This window comes from Taurulus bubalis, assembly GCF_910589615.1.
Source record: "Taurulus bubalis genome assembly, chromosome: 2".
In the NCBI taxonomy this organism is placed as follows: Eukaryota; Metazoa; Chordata; class Actinopteri; order Perciformes; family Cottidae; genus Taurulus; species Taurulus bubalis.
Genome location: NC_136590.1, coordinates 11265145 through 11286839, shown reverse-complemented (window position 1 = coordinate 11286839; position 21695 = coordinate 11265145). Strand labels below are relative to the sequence as shown.

At 40.3% G+C, this 21695-nt stretch overlaps 1 protein-coding gene across 1 annotated transcript; it reads left to right on the top strand.

The window, feature by feature from the left end:
* Nucleotides 1-1211: 1211 nt before the first annotated feature.
* ccdc186 (coiled-coil domain-containing protein 186) lies at nt 1212-21387 on the top strand (the record flags this gene model as incomplete). The annotated part of the gene is made up of 15 exons (XM_079236150.1): nt 1212-2206; nt 2365-2491; nt 3337-3465; nt 5241-5453; nt 5914-6033; nt 6952-7056; nt 7904-8002; nt 9391-9477; nt 9563-9705; nt 10578-10833; nt 11058-11247; nt 13331-13429; nt 13677-13905; nt 18790-19009; nt 21188-21387. 15 exons carry the CDS (start codon nt 1212-1214, stop codon nt 21269-21271), a joined length of 3096 nt encoding a protein of 1031 aa, XP_079092276.1. The 3' UTR covers nt 21272-21387.
* Nucleotides 21388-21695: the final 308 nt, after the last annotated feature.

Sequence of the window (21695 nt, the reverse complement as noted above, 5' to 3'; positions counted from 1 at the left end):
GCTGGCTGCTGACATGACGTTGACTACTTTTGAGAGTGTGTTTACATGACACCTGTCGCAAGAGCATCAACGCCATTGTAACGTAAGGTGTTTTTAATCTGTTGTGCTGTCACTGCTTCACTTGAGCAGCTTGCTTGTGTTGCTGTGTGTGTGTGTGTGTGTGTGTTTATGAGCCATGTATCACAATGGAATGATGGTCAAGACAAGGCTTCTGAGTTTTATCATGAGAAAAAAAAGATCCCCATGCAATAGGGCAGAATGTAGTGAGTACGGACAAGATGATGTTAAAAGAGGTATGACCAATTGTTGGGGAAACGTATCTTCTTTCAAAGACAACAACTCATTGAGCTGTATAAAAAAAATATTCCCTGCCAGCTATTCTCCGTCTCGGTGATTAATTACATGGTAGATGCTGACAGCCCTTTTCCGTCCAAGGGAATAATGGGTTCAAGTCATGACTGGATGTTTCAGACTGAGACGGGGCTACTTTTGTTTATTAACCTTTCCCAGAGCGTTGGTCAGCACAGGCTTAGTGGCTATTCATATCCCTAGAATAAAATGAACAAGAAAAGTGTCTTCAAGCTAATTCAAAAAGATTGTATTTCTTATTTTCAAAATTAAATATGAGAGAAACATATGTCTGTCATGTACCGGTGCTTAGGAGATTCCTTATGATATTTCATGGCTTCATATTAGACAACGTTAGAAAACGTGTATACTGAAATCAAACATTGTACAGTCCTTTTCATAATTTTCTTATCCACCCAAGTGTATTTTATCATGCCCTCTGAATGAAGTGGTGATAACTTTTTTAATTGATATGCAATGAGGTTGTGTAATAATCATAAATACTTATGTTAGGTGGATGACATTCTGTGTAACTACTTCACAAGTGTTGACAGGACCACACCTCTGAGTCTGTTGGGTATGTCTTTGAGGTATCTGATCCTTTTGAAAACAGATAATTAACATGAGGCTCAGCATATCAAGGATAAGATTGTATCTATTGACCAGAAAGGCACACTTTGCAGAAAGCACAGGGCTGCTGAAGTGTTACATCCAGGAATGTTAGGCTTTTCACAGAAAAACTTTTGTCCCATGAAGAATGAAAACCCCAATGTTTCTATTGTCTTTGCTCCATCTCATCCTCCCTCTCTACTCTGTGTCTGCTTCTTCATCGGTCTCTGCTAGATTTGAACCAGAGGGGGACCATGGAACCACCTGGTCCTGCGTCAGATACACATATGATGGAAGGATCAGAGGTTGAGCCGGTGTCAGAGGGGTTGCACCCGGCGAATCAGCCTCACAGCAGCACATCTGACGTAAACCAGGAGGAAGACATTTTTCTCAACACTGCAGATGTGGCAGAAAAGTGGAGTCAGGTCGAAGATGAAGCAGAGCCTGCCAGTGAATTAATCAATGCTACGACAGATGTACCGACAGACATAAAGACAAAGTCGGAACCGCAAACATGCAGCCAGGAACATGAAGAGGGGAGTGAGCTGGATGCTGATGACGGCAGTGATAGAAGTGCAGTTCCCATGGATGGCGGGATACCTTCACTTTCACATGAAGCTGGAGAAGCTTTGGTAGCCCCCGTCACCACTTTGGATGATGTGGTAGAAAGCTCTCCTTCTGTTCTTGAAGGACCAATTGTAACCAAATTGACCTTTGATGAAGTGAAGGATTCTCATTCCACCAGTCCAGACAGCAACGAGCAGACCCCAGTACTGATTAGAAATTGTTCCTCAGAGCCATCACCTGTTGACGATAGTAGTTCAGCTGATAGTGCATCATCCTTTTCTCTCCAAAGTGCTTCCAAAGACTCCTCTACCGATTCAACAACCACCTCCGGTTTCTGTAATGGTCCTTCCACGCCCAGTTCCGACACTGTCAGCTCCTCCCTTGCATCCAGCCCACAAACCAGTGCCAACACAGCCCCCTCACATCCATTGTTAAGTCCGTATGACACTGATTGCAGCCGAAAGCTTATCTCCCAAATCCAGCGCTCGCTGTCACAGGAGTCACTGCTGGATGAGCTAGAGTCCGAGCTCTTGGCTTGTCAGCTGCCTCAGGGGGAGAGTGGAGGTGAGAGCAAAGGGAGCCCATCCGTCAATGGACTCACTACAGACCAAGAGGACTGCATGCTAGCCTTTGAGAAGTGTGTGCAATACAAGTATACACAGCAGGAGAAGTCCATTCATAGGTAAACTGCTATTTCTTCAATTAAAATGGATGCACTATGTTGTCCATTTTTAGATTAATCTATATTTCTGGTTTATATGCTACCTAGTGTAGCTGATCATGTTACTACATTGGTATTGTATGCTTATTTGTATGTATGTGGTGCGTCTTTTTATATAGGCTGCTTGAGGAGAACAAGAGGCACCAGGAGCTGATCCTGGGTATCTGTTCAGAGAAGGACAACATGAGAGAAGAGCTGAACAAGAGGGCACAGACAGAAAAGCAACACATGGCCACCATTATAAAGGTCAGTGTCATTCTCTATGGTCTATTCACATTGTTCAGGGTCATATTGCACCAACTGTTTTGGAGCACAAACACAAGACATGGCCTGTATCTGTCCCTTGGTTCAAAACAAGAGTATTCTGAAATAATGGGCTATGTTTGTCCTGCAAGTCTCTTCAAGCTATTTTTAATCAGTTTCTGACAACAATGGAAGCCTATTTACATCAACAAGGAAGTGTTCCTCTGTGATGTTTTGTCTGACTTCCTGTCTTTGGCAACATTGACTTTTGCTAATTGTGATAACATAGCACCTGCTCCACATCAGCCTTAAACACTGATCAGAGCATTGCTCTTGACCTGCTCCATGTGGGTGTTTTCAAATGTTTTGTTTCTTTTGTTTGTGTGTGTCCGATTTGCAAAGCTAACCAGTTACTGACTAGCACACCAAAACACAAGTATTCTCTATTCATTGGTCTGGTCTAGCATCGCTGTTGCTATAGAAGGAACGATAATTGATGAATGCTCTCTTGGTAACGGCGTTTGTTTAAGCATTGTGTAAGCAGAAGGGTGTAGGCAGGGTTTTTATTACATGCACCCAATGTATGCTTTGAACCCTTTTTTTCTCTCTTCTCTTTAACCGTCATATGTCATTATTTATACTCATGTCAAAGACATTTCAGTTGTCTCTGACATTAAACGTCTACTGGAACAATGCCTAACTGCCTTCCTGTGCTGCTGTCTGAATTTATTTTGGTCTCTAACCTTTTGCATCAGGTGGCATCCTGTGAAGCAGGTTAGCCCAGGTGTGGCCCAGTCTTATATGGTGCCCAACAAGTTGCTTAGCCTTTATACTCCCTGTTTCCGCAGTTGGAGGGCAGGGTGGATGAGCTGCTGAAAGAACTTAAGGAGTCGCGGGATAAACTGATTCACCAGGACCAGGCAGCAAAGGCTGCCCTCCAGCAAATGCAGAAGGACATGTCCTACAGGCTTGAACAGGTAGAACTGGATCTTTTATGAGCTGCTCACACAACTTCATTTTGCCCTAGTCTGACTCTTATTTGCATGTGTTGCCTGCATGTTTTGCCTGTTCCAGCTCCTTTTTTATTTTGCTGAACTAACTAAATACAGACCCAGTCCATGGGCAGTTTTGGACTGGGTATTTTGTTAGTTTTTGAGTTTTGTATTTAATTTGGTAATAGTTTTAATGTAACTTAAATTTCAGTTTTGCCCAAGTGTGTGTGTGTGTGTGTGTGTGTGTGTGTGTGTGTGTGTGTGTGTGTGTGTGTGTGTGTGTATATACACACACACACACACACTCTGTTTGTGTTTACAAGAAAATGGATTTCCAATGTCTAATTAAGAATGTTCAGACACAAGAATCCGCCTGAAATGTACTAAAGAATTGCATTCATGTGCACACACCCCTCTACAGTATCTGTATCGCTATACTAAGATTAAGCTTGTGCATCAATATCACTGAGAAACATGAACCACCTTGCGTAAATGAAGGTTCTATCCATCTTCAGATTTAAGTTATTGCTAAAGCTGATACAGCTCAAATAAAGGTTACTCGAAACTCACCACACTGATTTTTGCCACACACTGAATCCCATGCTTCTTTTGAAGATGTTTGTACAAAACTAGCAGCTGAATCTTTGTACATCACACTTGTTTTTGCAGATTGGATCACTTGTTAAGCGAACAGTGCAGGAGAGCTCTTTTTTTTTCTTTTTTTTTTATCCAATAGATTCCACACCTGGTTGAAACCATGTAAGCCACTTTTCTCTTGACAGTTTGGTCACACTTCACAATTTTTAATTTCACTGTTCAGTGAACAACGAGCGGTACATTTTGCACTCAGTTGTCCTCTTTTACCCGTTCCCTTATATCAGTCTACCCTGAAAAGGGTTAGCCACTCCTAATCAACTGTTGTCCCTGAGGTTTGAAGCATTTGTTCTGTTACAAAATCTATGCCACCTAACTGATAGTTTCTTTCTTTTTCTTTACTTTAAAAAAAATATATGTTATAGTGCATATTGTGATGCATGAAACGTGCTATCTGTTTCCATTAAGTTATATTGCTAACACTCTTATACAGTTTCTCCCTTCTTCTCTTGCTCTCCTGAAAGTCCAGTTTGTTAAAGCTTACAGTGAAGATTGGTTAAAAAGCATAAAACTATTAACTGACAAAATAAGCAATGGCACATGAGCATCTCATTGGCATGAGGAATGAACGCACGGGTGTGAAAGCAGCAGTGTGTTCCACAGTGTGCCCCGGTCAATAAAGTGCTAGGTCAATGAAAGGAGTATCGATAATTAAAATAATTGTTAGTTTCAGACCTAGTAAGCCAAATATAGTGAAGAAAGTCTGGGTGCATTACTTTATGTGTTCTTAATAATAAAGTAATAAAACACCATGTTATAAAGTTAAATAAAGCAACAGAAAATGGGCTTTGTGACTTTGCTGCCCAATGGAAGCAATGTTGACAGTCATGCAGTAATCAGCAGTTTCTTCTTGCATCCGCACTGCAATGCAAGATCCTCCATCCAGCTGTCCATCTTTCATTACTTGTGCCGGTCCAGGTCGAAGTTGCAGCAGACTAATTGGAGTGGCCCATAAATCTTCTCCAAAGCCGCCATCTTTTCGGTTTTCCAAAGGGGAAATTCCCTTTTCTTCTGATCCTCTTCATGATCCAACAGTACAAGCAGCTCAGTGACCGAAGTGGGGTACATTGTATAAACCTTATTCATGATATAAACAATCCTCTCAGGTGGGCAAGAAGTGTGACGAGGCACGCCAAGAGAAGGAGGCCATGGTGATGAAATATGTGCGGGGGGAGAAAGAGGCCCTCGACCTGAGGCGAGATAAGGAGGGTTTGGAGAAGAGGCTGAGGGAAGCCACCAAGGAGGTAGACCGCCAGGCGCTCAGAGGAAACCAGCTGGCCCAGGATAAAGGTCGTCTGCAGCATTTGTATGATGCGAAGGTAAATACTGTGTCCTTTGTAGAAGGACATAAAGACTCAACATGTGTATCATCAATAAATTAACCCCTGACAAAACTAAAACATTTTTTTATAAGGTGCGATTGACCACTTGAACTCATTTCAGTGTTCTTTATGCTAAATTCATTGAATTTAGTATAATTTGCCACTAAAGATGGGTTAAACATGCAAAGCTGTCCCACTCATTAGTTTATCCTTAACAGGGAAAATTACTTCACATCAAAGATTCTATCTTGCTAGTCCTTATCACCCTGGATTTAGTTATCTGTCTTGGCAGTGTTGAATATCCCACTCGAACCTTATTATCATATAAATATTGGGGAATTAGCAAGGGAAAGACATGAAGCCTTTTTTATTTAATAATGATCTCAGCTCGGCTAAAGATCTGTTTGCTGTCCTCTCCTCTGATATGGTTTCTTCACCCATTTCTCTGTGCTCTCAGGACGGCGAGGTGAGCAGGTTGACTCGAGAGGTGGAAAAGTTGAAGGAGGAGATCAACTCGCTTCTCATCAAGGTCAAATGGGCTCAGAACAAACTCAAGAGCGAGGCGGATGCACACAAGGTAAGGCTAAAAAAAAGAATCACAAACAATCAAGCAATCCTGTTGAGATTAAATCTACCTTTTCCACATGAAATTATTTCACAAACCAAATGTGCTCTATAATCCAATAAATTTTATATCGGCAAACATAAGGAACTACTATATGTGAATTACGTGTTCATAATATCTTTGTGCTTTGGATGCTATTATTGATGAGTCTGAACATGCTGCAGACAAATTTTAATCAACTGAATACAAATATCTACATTTACACGTCTAATAAGGTTGACTACATGAAGTTGTTGCCGCTCCAGGATATAGTTTATACATTACCCATATTAGTTTGAAAGATGAAACTTATATTTCTGCTTAATGTTGATTTTCTTCATTTAGCCTAGAAAACACGCCTGTTGTTTCAAAGATACTTAGTAATTCCAGGAACCAAATGACATCCCCTTCAGTCATTCTATCTGCAACCGCCTCCATTAAAAAATATGATTACTGTGGATGTGTCTTCTGATTCAGGGGCAAAATGAAATGGGGTGAAAATGGTCCAGTAATGATCCTGCAAGGAAATCATCATTTACCTTGTAGCTGTTTTTGAAAATTTCTATTTAGAAATATTGCTTTTTTTGTTTACCTTCCTCCAAGGAAATACACAACAATGAACAGAGGAAAAAAGGCAGCTCAGTAGTTGCTCAAGGCCTCAGGAGCTGAGCCACTAATGTGTCTCTTTGTGGTGGTTTGTGTGGTTGTGTGTAAATCACTCTAGGTGCAAACATATTTATGCATTTGTCAGGGGAAAAAAGTCAGAACATTTTGCAAATCATTCCATAGCTTTATCCAATAAAAGCTTTGCTTTGAAGTGAAATCCTTGTTTTAGTTTTGTGTTGTTGTCATAATTACAAAAGCATTTTTATGTTGTTTATCTGTGTGCAGGAAACTAAAGACAAACTGAGAGAGACCACTTCCAAATTGGCGCAGGCCAAAGAAGAGACTGAACAGATCCGCAAGAACTGCCAGGATATGATCCGAACATACCAGGTCTGTGATATTTATCCCATGGAAGTATTAGTTTGCTCATGACCAATAATGTGAGCAAATGTAAAACATCTCTGTATGTATGAGAAACTAGGCATATCTGGATTTGTTGCATGCAGATAGAGATTGCATGATTTCTTTTGTGAGTGTCACACTCGTGTCTGGGACGGTTAGTACGTTAGCTTACTCACTGAAGGAACTAATCAAATTATATTAATCAAATCTGATTGGTCAGTGACACTTTAGGTAAGAAACTAAATCTGCTGTATTGCATACTGTACTCTGACATACACAGACTGAATATCGCTATTTACATATGCCTTTTTAAAAGTAGAATAAAAACATAAACTGAACTTGATTGATTCTGCTTCAGGAGACAGGCAGTTTTAATGTATACCTTGTGATGGTGGTAGAGAGCTGCCTCAGATTTCCCCGTGTGCTAGTTTGAGCTATTGTATTCACCAGTAGTGTGTTTATAAGCAGAGCATACACATACAGGGACAGCAAATGACAGAACAAGACTTCAAAATAAAACGACATGTCGAGAAGATCCCAAAAAACGGGATGAAAGAAAGTGATGATGTAAATATATATATATAAACAAATTCCATGAAGTTTAATAAGACAAAAAAAGCCCCAGAAATCTTTGTTGCAAACATGGAAACTATGTTTTGGTGTCTCATTGTCATTATCAGACGCTTTCTCTCTCCCATGCCTTTATATTTCACACCCCTCTCTTTCTCCAAGGCTCGCCTGGTCTTCATGTAAGCCCCTCTTTAACTGCACATTCTCTCGTGCACCCTCATCATTGTTGTCTTGTTTTTGAATCGTATACCCCTCTCTCCTCCAGGAATCGGAGGAAATCAAGTCCAACGAGCTGGATACTAAACTGAGGGAGACCAAAGGAGAGCTGGAGAAACACAAGCAGGAACAAACAGACCAATTAGAGGTGCCAACCGCTGTGCACACATACAAACACTTTCTCACACATGTTATCACAATACGCTAGGCAGTGGTAGTAGTAGCAGTAGTTTAACTATATGCTTACTGCATTATATTGTTGGTGAATAATGATTATATTTGCATCTGTGTGACGATCAACCAGAAGTAAAAAATAATACAGGTTTACTATTCATTCAAAATTACATATACATTCTCTTCCATTATTCATCCTTTCATTGATGGTCGTCATGCCATTTCTTCTAGTAATTTATTTTTTATTTTCAGCTGTTTTAAATCCGTTTGAGAGGTGTAATTGCCTCAAATCGAATGAGTACCAAACTAGCACATAGACTCTACAGGCAGACACGCATGCACACAGGCACAGACTCAATCCAAACACAATGGCCTGTTTTTCTCTTTGCTTGATTCTGAGGGGAATCGCACTTTAAAAATAAATGGCCTAGAAATAATCAATATGACGCTGCGGGTTTCAACAACAACCTAGTGGACGTCACTAGTTTCTTGTTGTCATTTCACAGCTTGGTTTATTTATCCAGGTTGTTTACACATCCTTAAAATTAAAGTCACAAATATCGAGTGTTAGAAGTAATTAACTTTTCTTCAATTTGAGTTTTAATGTATTCATTTTAGCTGAAAGGTTGGATTTGAACCTTTTTAAATATTCCATGTGTGTCAGAAATTTGACACTGAGGTGATGTACAGAATGGTGTGGGGCTATCACTGTGTTGTAGGTTTTTCTGCCCTGTTGATTAATGAATTGGTCCAAATGTGTGTTTTAGTAAATGTGTTCTGCTCTAGTTATGATGCAGCTTGGTCCTAAATAATGCAATAAAAAAACAAACGGTTGGGTTTCCATTACTGGCGGGTGTTCACATTAGAATGGGATGTAAAAGGATGAATGGAGGTACTAGACTAGAATTGATCAGACTGACATGTTGTCTTGGATACCACAGGCTACTAATAGCTTCTTGGAAAAATTGAGCCAATCATGGCTTTGTTAGAAAGATGAGACAACACATTATTAAGCTTTGCCTTCTCATGTATAATGATTGCATAAGCAAAATAGTGTTAATGAATGCCACACATGGATTGCCAGGAAACGCATCTGAAATGAAATTATGCTAATGTAAGATTTTTTTTCCCCAGGAATAAGTGAGTGAGTGAGGGTTGACGGCTAAAACCATTGAACTGAATTGCTCATGTGTTTTAAAATCTTAGTCATCACAATTGGAATTGGCAGAGAAGAAACCGTTTTTAGCTTTTACATTTTAGAATTCAGAGGTTTAGAAACAGAAAATGCATTTATGAGCAGACTCAAAGTAAGAACCGTAACAGTGGACGCATATCTAATGTAAAACTTAATGCATCTGGCAGGTGCACCGAGTGAAGGCCAAAGAGCTGGATGACTTGAAAAGGAGCTACAAAGAGGGCATGGATGAGCTCATTACTCTTCGAACCAAGGTTTGTCGTGTACATGTGCATGTGCGTACGTGCATGCGCGTGTGTGCGAGATGTTGAGGTTAATTAAGGGTGTGTTGTTCTGTAGTTAAAGTGTCTAGAAGACGAGCGTCCACGCTGGGAGGACGAGCTGAACAAGTACAGGGAGATCATCAACCGGCAGAAAGCTGAGATCGGGCGGCAGAGAGAAAAGCTGGAAGAGATCACTGCGCTCCAGGAGCAGCATGAACGGTACAAACACACACACTCACACCGATCCTGCAAGAGCAGGGTTTAAACTGCAAACGTAATTGGTTTTGATACTACAGTGCACACTGTAATGCAGTTCTCCCCTTTTTTTTTTTTTTAAAGTACCGTAATGCAGGATTCAAAGATAGGCCAGGGACAGATATAGCACACAGGGCAGGAAGGGACTCGGGTCCCTCTGTGGTTGTGTAGCTCTGCCGGACATGTACAGATGACTTGATGGAGAAACTTTTCCTCTTATCAAACTGGGGCTTTCTGTGTGTTCCAGAGGGCCATAAGTAGGTGGCACCAACACAAATAGATTCATGCAAAAGCCTCTCAAATGTTTTTTTACTTCTGGCTGTCACTTTGAGCAGCAGGACATTTTTCCACCACACGCACAAACATTGTGTTGTTGTTGGCAAGTCAAAATAATTTGTTCCATAAGTAACTTGTATTCATTTTCAGCTAGCATAGGCTAGTTGAAAATGAATACATATGAATGCCAATGCAACAAATACTTTTTTATTTGAATTAAATGATAGATTACAGATAATTTAAATACGAGTGAACCAATAATCATCTACATATTTGTTAAACATTTCTGTCCTTCATTCAAGAATTTGTTTCTTATTTTGTATTAATTGTATACACACATACATACATACATACATACATACATACATACATACATACATACATACATACCTTTTGTCAGGTTTAATTTAATGTCAGGTCACACATGCAGAGGAGAGAGAGTGCAGGGTGATTAGAAACGAGGGAGATTAGAGTGAACAGATAGGTGCGGCATATAGACGCACACGAAGGGAAGCTCATGTCTTTATGAACACCGTGCCAATAATTGTTTTGTCCTGTAGTGATAAACAGGAGGTCACGTCTCTTCGTGAGGAAGTGGACGGCCTCTCCAGCCAGATGGCTGACCTCCAGCGTGATGTACAAGGCAGCAGAGAGCGTGAGGCTGAGTTACTAGGCTTCACTGAGAAGCTGAGCAGCAAGAACGCCCAGCTCCAGTCCGAGAGCAACTCACTGCAGTCGCAGTTGGATCAGCTCAACAGTAGCTTCACAGAGCTCCAAGCAAAGCTGGAGGAGACCAACAGGCTACTAGATGACAAGGTCGGGCCCGTTGGATCACACAGAGTTATGTAGAAGTGGTACACAGCAGCTGAGTTGTCTGACCTAGAACATGCAGTCCTTAAACAGATATTTCCTATTTAATCACAGGTTGCTATAGGATGTGGATTTTGTTTTAAAATCAAGTAGCCATTGTCACAATATCTTGCCACTCTAACATGTCTGTTATTGCATGATTAGCCTAATTTACTCTGTTAATCCCGCAGTCGCGACTGCTGAAACGGGAAGAGGTGCTGAGGCAACAGGAGGTGCAGGGCCTGCAGGAGGAGCGGGCAGCATTGCAGACAGAAGGGGCTCAGCTAAAAACCAGAGTTGAAGAGCTGAAGGATGACCTGGTGACTCAGAAAAGGAAACAAGCTGCCAACATCAAAGACCTCACAAAACAACTAACACAAGGTTAGGAAACCACTTTACTGTATATTTCCGTGGCTCCTTTGCGGTAAACTACCCCACACACACACACACACACACACACACACACACACACACACACACACACACACACACACACACACTGTGTGTGTGCTATCATACTCTTTTTTTTTTTTTTAAATGTTTAAATTGGACACATCAATACATTCTTTACTGTTTGGTATTTGGAAGCATCACGGCTGAAATATAGGATCTGAAAATAAAATGTAGCATAACTAAATATGCTAAACTTACAAAAAAAAAGAAGCATTTTTCTTCACTCCAGTTTTATTATTATCATTATTATTATTAACATAGTTAATTAAAAAGTAAGTAAATTGTCCCTGTGCTCATGTATTTAAAACAATATCAGAATGTGTGTGAATGATAGATGATAAATGATAGATTTCCTGTTTCCTATCATCTAATTTCACTTTACTGTAATCTTTATCTTTAATATATATAATGCCTTGACTGACAGAGGGTCTTTTACTCAGCATTTAATGTCAGGTCACACATGCAGATTAAGAGGAGAGAGTGCAACGTGATTAGAAACGAGGGAGATGAGAGTGTACAGATTGGTGCGCCGTATAGAAAGCTAATGATATATATTATATTAATAGAGTGAGCCAGCTTCCCCTACTGGCTTATCTGTGGGACACACACAGTGACCTGAAAGAGATAGTTGAGTTTTTTTTAAGTGAGGTTATATGAGGTAACTATGGATAACATAGTTAATGTGTTACTACCTACAGTAGATGTTGGTCAGCAAAGCAAAAAAAAGGATCACTTAAAAAACAGAAACACTACCAGTTTAAGAGTATGCTCTATTTAGAATATTTTCACCGCTTTACCTTGTTGACGGAAGGCCCTCTCCGATGGAGAACTGAAGCTGTTCAATACTCTCTCCAAAGCTAACAGAACCGTGAAGAACGTGGGAGTTGCTCGTCTACTGCTGCCTTGATTGTGTGACTTTGCTGAACCAGAACTAACGCTTTAAAACTACAAAGTCCCACAATAACACAAACGAGGGAGTCTTGTGACTTTCAGTGCATAGATAGCGGCTTCAGTTCCCAGTTGGAATAGGCCATCTGACTTTAAGGTAAAGCAGTGAAAATATTCAGAATATAGCGAAGAAATGAATTAATATTGTTCTTTTTTGGAGGCTAAAATACATTTTGCTGCCGCCCCCGCCTGTACTGCATTGTCTGCTTCTCCAGACTGGGGTCGTGTGTGCATGCGTAGGGAATACACTGACTATGGATAAGTACCTCATACATCCCATTTAAATGATCTGAACAACCCCTTTTATAGGGCTCTAATTTCAGAGCTATTTTATTGACACAAGCTTTTCCCTTTTTTATTTGCAATACAGGACACAAGCACATTAGGAGAGCTTGTTGTCGTTCATCCGTGTTGCAGTTACTGTCTCTGACTGCAGCGCGGTAATTTTACGCCTTTTTGATTATGCATGGAAGATTTGCTGAGTGTGCACTCTTCTTCAAAAGCAGCCTGCATCACCTTTTATTCAGAGGGACACCTTCACAGAGGAAAACTCTGAGTTCAATCAAGCAGTGACGCTTCGCCTTGACTTTTATCTTTTTCCTTTTTGTGGGCTTCTGCCTCAAATAATTTGTGTAAGTTTTTTTACGCAGTTCATTTTTGGCTATTGTATATTTTTGAAGACACTGTGTCTATACTCGCATTAGGATAGAGTTGAAATGATTAGTTGAGGAATCAATCAAGTTAATCAACAGAACATAACTCTTCCAATTCAGTTTTCATGATCAATGAAGTTATTTATAAAGTGAAAATCCTAATTATTTCCTTGTTGCAGCCTGCAAAATACAATTATCTGCTCACTTGTTTTTTTATTGTTATGATTGAACTGAATATTTTTGTAATATTGTTCAGACTAGCAATGAGACGATTTTTGGACACCACTCTCTTGTGTTCTAAATGCCTCTCCAGGTGCCTTTTTCATGCATACAGTGCTACATTTAGTTAAATTATACTGTATTTGGTTTATAGTCATTTTAAAGCTCTTTACTCTTTCTTTACGTTCCAGCCCGTAAGAGAATGGAGCAGGTTGAGAATGGAGGCTGCGACCGGGATGCCAGCAGTATGGGCAGTCGCTCAAGTTCCTCAGGTACTGCTCCTGGATTTGGTTAGTATTTAACACGTGCAGAAGTAATACCATAAAAGAATTTGGTTTTTCCAATATTTGTCCTGTAAAGTTTTTATTTTTCCTCTGGTGTCGTCAAATGTCCTTCCAAAAAGGTAGTGTTTGAAAAAAAAAAAAAAACGTCATAATAAAGAGAATAATTAAAAGCTCACAGGTTGTTGAAATATGACCAAAGTCACAACAATGAATAGTTTTCAAAGTTCATCATGATCTCCCCTCCGTTCCCCAGGCTCCTTGAATGTACGCCACGGTGGGAGCAGCGGTGTTGAAGAGCGGTCACCAGAGAGCCAGTCCGGTCCCTCGGTGGTGGTCGTGGACAGCTTCCCAGAGGTCGACAAGACCGTGCTTGTGGACCGCATTGTCCGTCTGCAAAAGGCTCTGGCTCGCAAGCAGGAAAAAATTGAGTTCATGGAGGATCACATCAAGCAACTGGTGGAGGAGATCCGCAAAAAGACCAAGTGAGTGGCATCGACCAGAACACGGAGCAGAGAAAGGGAGGCGGCGAGAATATTTTTATTATTTTATTTTTTTACTGCTAGAATTGATGTTGAATTAATTTTTGGGAGCAGTTTGACCCGGGAATGCAAGGTGTTCAGATTTTACCGGTGCACTGGATGATTGTGCTCAAACAATACTGATGTATAGAGTTAGTTATAGATGCAGTGTTTCACAACCTACATCAGTTTTAATGGAACAGTCGTTCCGTAATGATAGTGTTGCTACATTTTGTTAGCTTTTCAGTACTTTGATTTGTTTCATAGATGCAAAAGAACAAGCCACAAGCGCTAGGACTAAAGGACTAAAAAGGACTAAATGCAGTATATATTGTCCTAGTTACACATGTCAAACACCTCTAAGCTTTTGGTGTTAATAATGGAGATGACCAATAGGAATATTGAGTTTATTATATTTGAATATTCTTTTCAGTTGAACTAAATTTTCAGGCACACCATACCTCACTCCCTGGTGCACCTCTGCTTCAGCTCACCTTGATCGGACAGCATATGCATACACACAGTTTATCATCATCCTTAGATTGTAACTCGTGCAGCTCACTTCGGATTCGTGACAAACTTCACTCAGAGCTACTGAAAGTCAAGGGGGCTGAAGGCATCAGTGTGGATCATTATTAAGAATCCATCCATATTCATGGCCATCACCTTAACTGAAGAGACGGTGTGAAGGTCGTTACAGCAATCTTAATCGCATCCCCGCTTTATGTGCACATTAGGCCTTGAAGTGGATTGTGGGGAGAAATGGGGTGTGGTTATGATTTCAACCTAACAGAGTATCATAGTTTGAACCAAGTAGACTTGAAGCATTTTCATCTACTGAGTAAAATGAGGGAAATCTTATTGATTGATCAGTATAGATCACTCCCAACTGTATATTCATGTTCTGCATCACGTTGGCTCTTGTTGCCAGATTATATTTACAATGCTCAGAGATATCCAATCATCGCTACTTGGATCATCTCACTCCTCCATTTTTTTTGTCAGCTACACACTTGTATTGAATCCATTAGCCTCAACCTACATTCAAGAGTTAAGATTGAGGACGAATCCCACGGTTACTGGGCTAAATTTAGCTTGGCAAAGTCTCAGCGAAGTGGGGGGGGTATTGCACTTCCCAGAATGTGGATGTGCATTTGTCCTTTTTGCCTTTCTGTCGCTATCCCTCCAGGACAGCCTGGTGAAAACTGATTTAACTGTAAGCCTGAAGCAGGTGATGAAGTAAGAGACGTAGATGTGAAGCAGAACCTTAGTGGGTCTCTGACAAAGGACAAACTGTGAAAAAAAAAGGCTCCTGCTTGATTTACTCTTTCACGCCGTACATGATTGTAGCAGTGTTTTTATATCTTTGAACTCATTTACTGTTCGCAATCGCAACAATTTACTACACTTGTGTGTATATTCCAAAGAATATATAGTTGCAAGAAGTAAAAGTTCCAAGATGCATTTCTGTAAGAAATATCCAATAACACAGCTAAAAACTCAGTTACGTGCTAGCTACAGGCGGAACCTAAAGTCTAAGCATTCACCCCCTCTTGGTTTTGCCTTTTCAAAAATGCAACTGTATTATCTGGGTGGTCTTGCAGCAAGAACAGCTCCATAGATTACATGGTATTTTTCTCCCATTTTATGAATATTAAATATGATGACAGACATTCAAGCTTTAGTTGAGAACCTCGGTAGAAGCTTTGAATGTAAAAAAAACAAAAATAATTCAAACAGTATATGCGATTTGTAGTAAATGAGCTAAAACATGCAAAAACGCCAGCATCATCATCCCTCATGGGCAATGATGTCTGTCCTTCAGTACCCACACCTGTTTATTATGACCATTAAGTCTGAATGCTATTCATGTGACTTGATTTAAAATGATGCTGTTATAAACCAGATGAGAACAGGAGGAGGGATTATGTTCAGGAGATAGAGATGGATTTTGCTCTTTTTTGTTGGAAACTGTAAATCAGGGCAATATATGCTCTGTTGTTGGCTATTATGGATCCACACCTGCTGAATGTGCTTACATATTCAAAATGGATCCTTTTTGAGGTTATTTTGGATTCCTGTCGCTCCACTAAGCCTGCCTGGCTTAGTGTTTCTTGATGCTTTTGATTTACGTATAAACCATTGCCTGTGATTTATTTACACTTTTTGGGGTAAATGATAGAGTACATTTCGATTTATTTAGACTTAAATCATAAGAATCTACATTTATCGAGCATGTGCAGTCTTCAACCTGAAACTAATAATAGTCTTTTAATATATATTTGTTTTGTTATTGCCTGAGAAGTTCTGAATAAGATGAAGATAAAACATACAAACAACCACCGGCATATCTTTCTTTCCCTGCATTGTCTCTCGCAATTTTTTGTGCACAGTTTTTAGTCACCCTCAGAACTGTCTTTTTAGTGTCATGTGGTCTGACGCAACATGGCCAGTACAGCTGTACCCAGAATTGCCACCTACACTTCATGCATGCGTGACTTGCCGCCCTCATTGCTTACACACTCTCAGCTGGAACAAAAAGGACACACTACAAAAACAAAAAAAAGAAATCATTGTCTTGCTCACACCCCGGCCGACCTGTGCATGCCATTCAGCACACCATGCGGCCACAGCTTTAATTTCTGTCACTTTTTTTGTTTTTACTAAACACTGTCGTGATGGAACTGGGGTCCAAATATGGACCCTTGCAAGTCTAGTCAGAGGTAAGTCTTATTGTATGTCTGTGCAAACCCAGGGGTGTGTGTGTGTGTATATGTGTGTGTGTGTGTGTGTGTGTGTGTGTGTGTGTGTGTTTGGATGATTTATGATGGTGGCTTTCTTTTGTAGTGCTTCTATAGCTACTGTATGATTTCAGTGTTCTTGCACCATAGACGTCTTTGTTTTGCTCGGGTGCATAGACTGAGACAGAAAGCACAGTAATTGATTAAATGAAATATATGATAAAAGATTGGACGTTTTTCCACACAGAGTGGAAGTAAGAGTCAATACTGAGTACCAGTTTTAGTTGTATCGTCCCTCCCTTAGAATAGACTTCAAATGGATTTTATATATTTATAAATGTAATATTTTCATTTCATGTCAAATGCTGATGAATGCTTTCACATCTTAATGAGGTTGAGACTTGCGTGTCCCAGGCTGCTGCTTCAGCTTTTTATCTTACATTGGACATGACTATAAATGCATGGCATATTCTGAAATGTCTTAAACAGAAGTCGCTGGCATGCTTCCAGCCTTTCCAAGATCTCTTTCACAATATTTTCACTTGAATAAAATGCCTTCCCTTAACAGGAATAGTTAAAACAGCAGGGTGTTTTTTTTGTACATTCACTTAGTCCCCTATGAACGACTATCCCATTTAAAGTCTTGGCGTTTAACATTTAAAGAGACCGCTTCAAGTCAGTGTAATTGTCGCGATTGGATCATTCAAATTACTCACTTGTTAAAGATCCTGATATAGTGTATCTGTGTGGCACAGTTCTATTCGTCACACATGCAGAATCAAGGCTATCACAGCTTAGAAAGGAGATATTCTTAAGGATGTAGTACACTAACAGTTTGCCTTTTTCATTTCATGATTAGTAGTGGTTGTAGTAATAAAACATCCAATGAATCTACTCTCTAGTTATCTTCTTGAGAATCCTCTAATAAGAATATTTCAGCTCTACATGTCGGTAAAAATCAGCATTTCTCTCTAGAGAGACGGAGACTGCCTGAGTATAAATCGTATTGCACACTCTCGCTAGCGGTCAGGAACGTCCCTTTGCTCCTCCTGCAGTTACCCACCTTCAAAAAGTCCCTTTTAGACTGAATTTGAACTAAACAATGCCAGTGGAGGGCTGAATATTGTTGTTTCAAGATATACAGCTGGGTTGAGAGCCGGTTTGAAATATGGATTACTGGCCCATCCCAAGAGAGTTACAGGAGGTTGTTGACCTTTTCTGTTGGGCATTACCTGATCCTCTTCCCCTCCCACACACCCAAGTCTTCAAGAGGAAATTAAGAATACAGTTGCAGCCGTAAAAGCTTTTTGTTTCCAGCATTGTACGTGTTTAATTGATCTATTATACCTGGAGCCTAGACTCGTCATCGTCAATCTCACGGCAGAAGACATACGCAGGAGAAATGTTATGAATGAGCTTCACACACTAATTTCCTTAACCATCTCCATTATCTTGAATATTGCTTTGTGTTCCCTGCGGTTGCAAATTAAGAAAAATATAACTACGTAGGACGCAGTAATGAATTTCAGTCACAATGGCGCCTCTCTCTCTGGGTCTGTTTTCCTCTTAATAGAAACACACTAGCTTGTCATTGTTCTCTGGCTGCGCCGGTAAAATTGAACAACAATACGTTTAGAGCTGTTAAGCTAATGAATGCTTTCGCTGACACAAACATGAATTCTCTTCTCTCACAAACGAGCTTTAACACTGTTTTATAGATGAAAATGTTCTCTGAACATGAAGATTATTCTAACTATCTCAGGCGCTCAGACAGGCGGTGTAGTTGATTAATTGAATCCTTGCAGCCCTTCTCTATAATACTGCCCTTTCCATTACCCTTTCGCCTCTGACTGGCACAAGGATTATCTTTCCAGCTATGACTGAATTTATCCCGTGCTCAAGTTCAACAAGACATCCCACGGAAATTATTATTCTAGAAGCGTCTGTTGCTTCTGCTGCTGCGAACGGTTTTATTGCACTGTAGGAGCTCTCCATGCTCCCGCCTATAAAACCCACTTTCTCAATTTCCTCGCTCAACAGTCCGCAGCCGAAGCCGCGTGTTTCCTTTTGAAGCACACAGTTTGACTCCTCCCTTTCCTCCTCACAGAATTATCCAGAGCTATGTGCTAAGAGAGGAGTCGGGGGCCCTCTCATCAGAGGCGTCGGACATTAACAAAGCCCATGTGAGCCGGCGGGGAGGCATCATGGCTTCACTTTACACCTCCCACCCGGCGGACAGCGGGCTGACCCTGGACCTGTCGCTGGAGATCAACAGGAAGCTGCAGGCTGTGTTGGAGGACACGCTGCTGAAGAACATTACTCTGAAGGTAAGTTCTCCCCCAGCAGGTATCATACTCCATTAGTGTTGTGCCATAAATGCATAACACTTGTACACACACTAGTAATGTTGACAGTGTGTGCAGTCTCCCGGAGGGATTCATCGTTGATGCTCAGATGACCTGAGTTATTAGCTGTGTCAGCGTCTCCAGCTTGACTATATAAGTGTGCAGGTGTGAGAGTTTAGTGAGAGTCTGTTAGGTTTGGTGTGTGACAATAAATGTATATATGGCTCTCATTATAGCATATAGCAGTCTTTTTTGTCCTTTAGTATCTTTTAGAAAAATATGTTTTAAAGTCAGTCGGCGATTGTCATGCTTGCATCTAAAATAAACTGCAAATTTTATGTTTTTCTGTAATTTGTTATTTATAACTTATTTGTGTCCCAAGCTTATGCCTACTGAATTTGTCTTAGCATTTAGAGAATGTAGCTCACTTTCGTTTAGATCTCCTCACCTCCCCCAGCCCAGAAGCCTGCAGGAACTTTAGTACAGCATGAACTGCTGATGCAGAATACTGATACTCGTTTATTCCTTAGGCCCGGGCACCGCAGCCAACAAAGCCCCGTGTAGAAGCAGTGGCTAGTCTTGGGTTCCTTAAAGCATTATGTATTCGGCATACACATCACTTGCTGTCCCTGGTCTTTAAATATTAACTTCAACAAATCCTGATACAAACAACCATTGTGTTTTGTTGTTTCTGCACTACATTTTTTTTAATGACACCATTGCTTGAATGCTGGCCGTCGTGTCAGGACAGTGTGCTCTTCAGGTTTCCTCTCAACTATCTATTTTTCGAGAGATGACATGTTGGGAATCGTGGTCTAATTCAGAACCTGCATTATTGATGCTAATGCTAAGAAAGGAAACTGTGCCCCAGTGTAACTGAGACTCGTTTCTCCTTCTTACTAGTTCATGATCTGAATAGTTTATTTAAGCCTACATTCACAGTATTCCTCCTCGTTCAGCCGTATGCGAGCCGTATGTGAGCGTTGTCCGGCTTCTGCACCTGGGGGTCTTTTGATAATCTAATTGAATTGGTATATCAACTGAACCAATTGTCTGGTGTGTTAGTGGTAAATTAATAAATCCGTTCCACCTCTCAGCTCTCGCCTGTCTGAAAGAGGTGATGGAGCCAGATGTACACTGTACCAACGAGAAAAAGTACCGCAAGGACAGAGGCACCCTGTTCGGGCTAATTTATTATTACCATTCCATAAAACCCAGTCGGTGTGCAAAACAGGCTTTATGTACTACAATGCAACCCATTTATTTTTCACCAAGTGTCAAACAAATGCCCAATAGAGTTGGTGAAAACGACCCAGGGTGAAGCAAAATAGAGATAATAGAAACCCACAAATATTTGAATGTTCCTACATAAACGAGCCAAACTCTGAAAGCGTTTCATCGTGTCATGTATTATTGCAGCTTCTTTGATGTTTGTTGCTGTGCTCTATTTGCACTTTAATGTTGCCACATTAGATGCTTCATTTATAACAAGCAGATTCATATTGTCTTTATATTGGGAACTTATCTTAAAGACACCCTACGTAAAAACCTAAATAAGACGATAAATTCTTATGTGGGAGTATCTTCTGACAGCAATTATTCTTTCTGGGGATGAAAGATGATTGGCAGTAAGCAGGAAGTAATTATATAAAAACACTAAAGATGAGGACAATAAAATGACGATAAAACAAAAAGCTCTGACAAAGCCGAATTAAGACTTCATATTTCATGTGATGGATAATTTAGCTATGGCAATTTTCAAGTCTGCGATGATTGTTTATCATTCTGTACAAGAATTGATGGCGTTGATAAGTGGTTTCTTCAGGAGGTACGGCAATGTGCCCAGCTATTTTCAATCACACTGGATAAAAAACACTTCAACACAAACTGCAAGTAGTATTCATATAATTTTCTTTTGACCTTTTTCTGTTTTGACTCTTTTAAACGATAGATGTCATTCACACTTTCAACCACCATTTTTGTTCTCTTGAAAATGCTTTCTTCACAGAATATTTCCACATAGAAATAAATTGCAAAAGAAAAAGTATTAGCTTCAAGAAAGTATTTAACTATTTTCTCCCGCTATTATTTTTGCTAAACAGCCACAACACATCCGTTTTTGATGCATTTGATTCTGAAAATGTTCACTCTCTTTTACAGGAGAATCTGCAGACTCTGGGGTCCGAGATCGAGAGGCTCATAAAACAGCAGAGAGATCCTGAGGATGGAGTAAGTCGGAAGTGACAAAGCCAGGAAGAAGGAAATAAGAGGACCAATAACTACTTAAGAAACTTCCAGCCCAGCATTTTTGAAGGGACGGGAAAATGTAAGACGTGCACACACATTCTCCCGACACACGAAGGAGCAAATTGAATGTTTTAAGTGCCAGTAGCACCTCAGGCTGCTTTTTGGAAGACCTCTTGAACTCTGTCCATTTGGTGAAAGTGTGAACTTTCTTGAACTGTTATTCCATCCACATTGTACCACCTCCGCCAACACAACAGATCTTCCTCTGGCTGACGGCCGTCCCCCCTGAGCCTTGCCGAGATAAAACTCTTCAGGCTAGTTGCTTCAAGATTGAAAGTCTAACTGTCTTGTAAACTAATTTATGCCATAATTATGAATGTAGAGCAAAGTCTACCCAGGAAGTAGTGAAAAAACACTGATT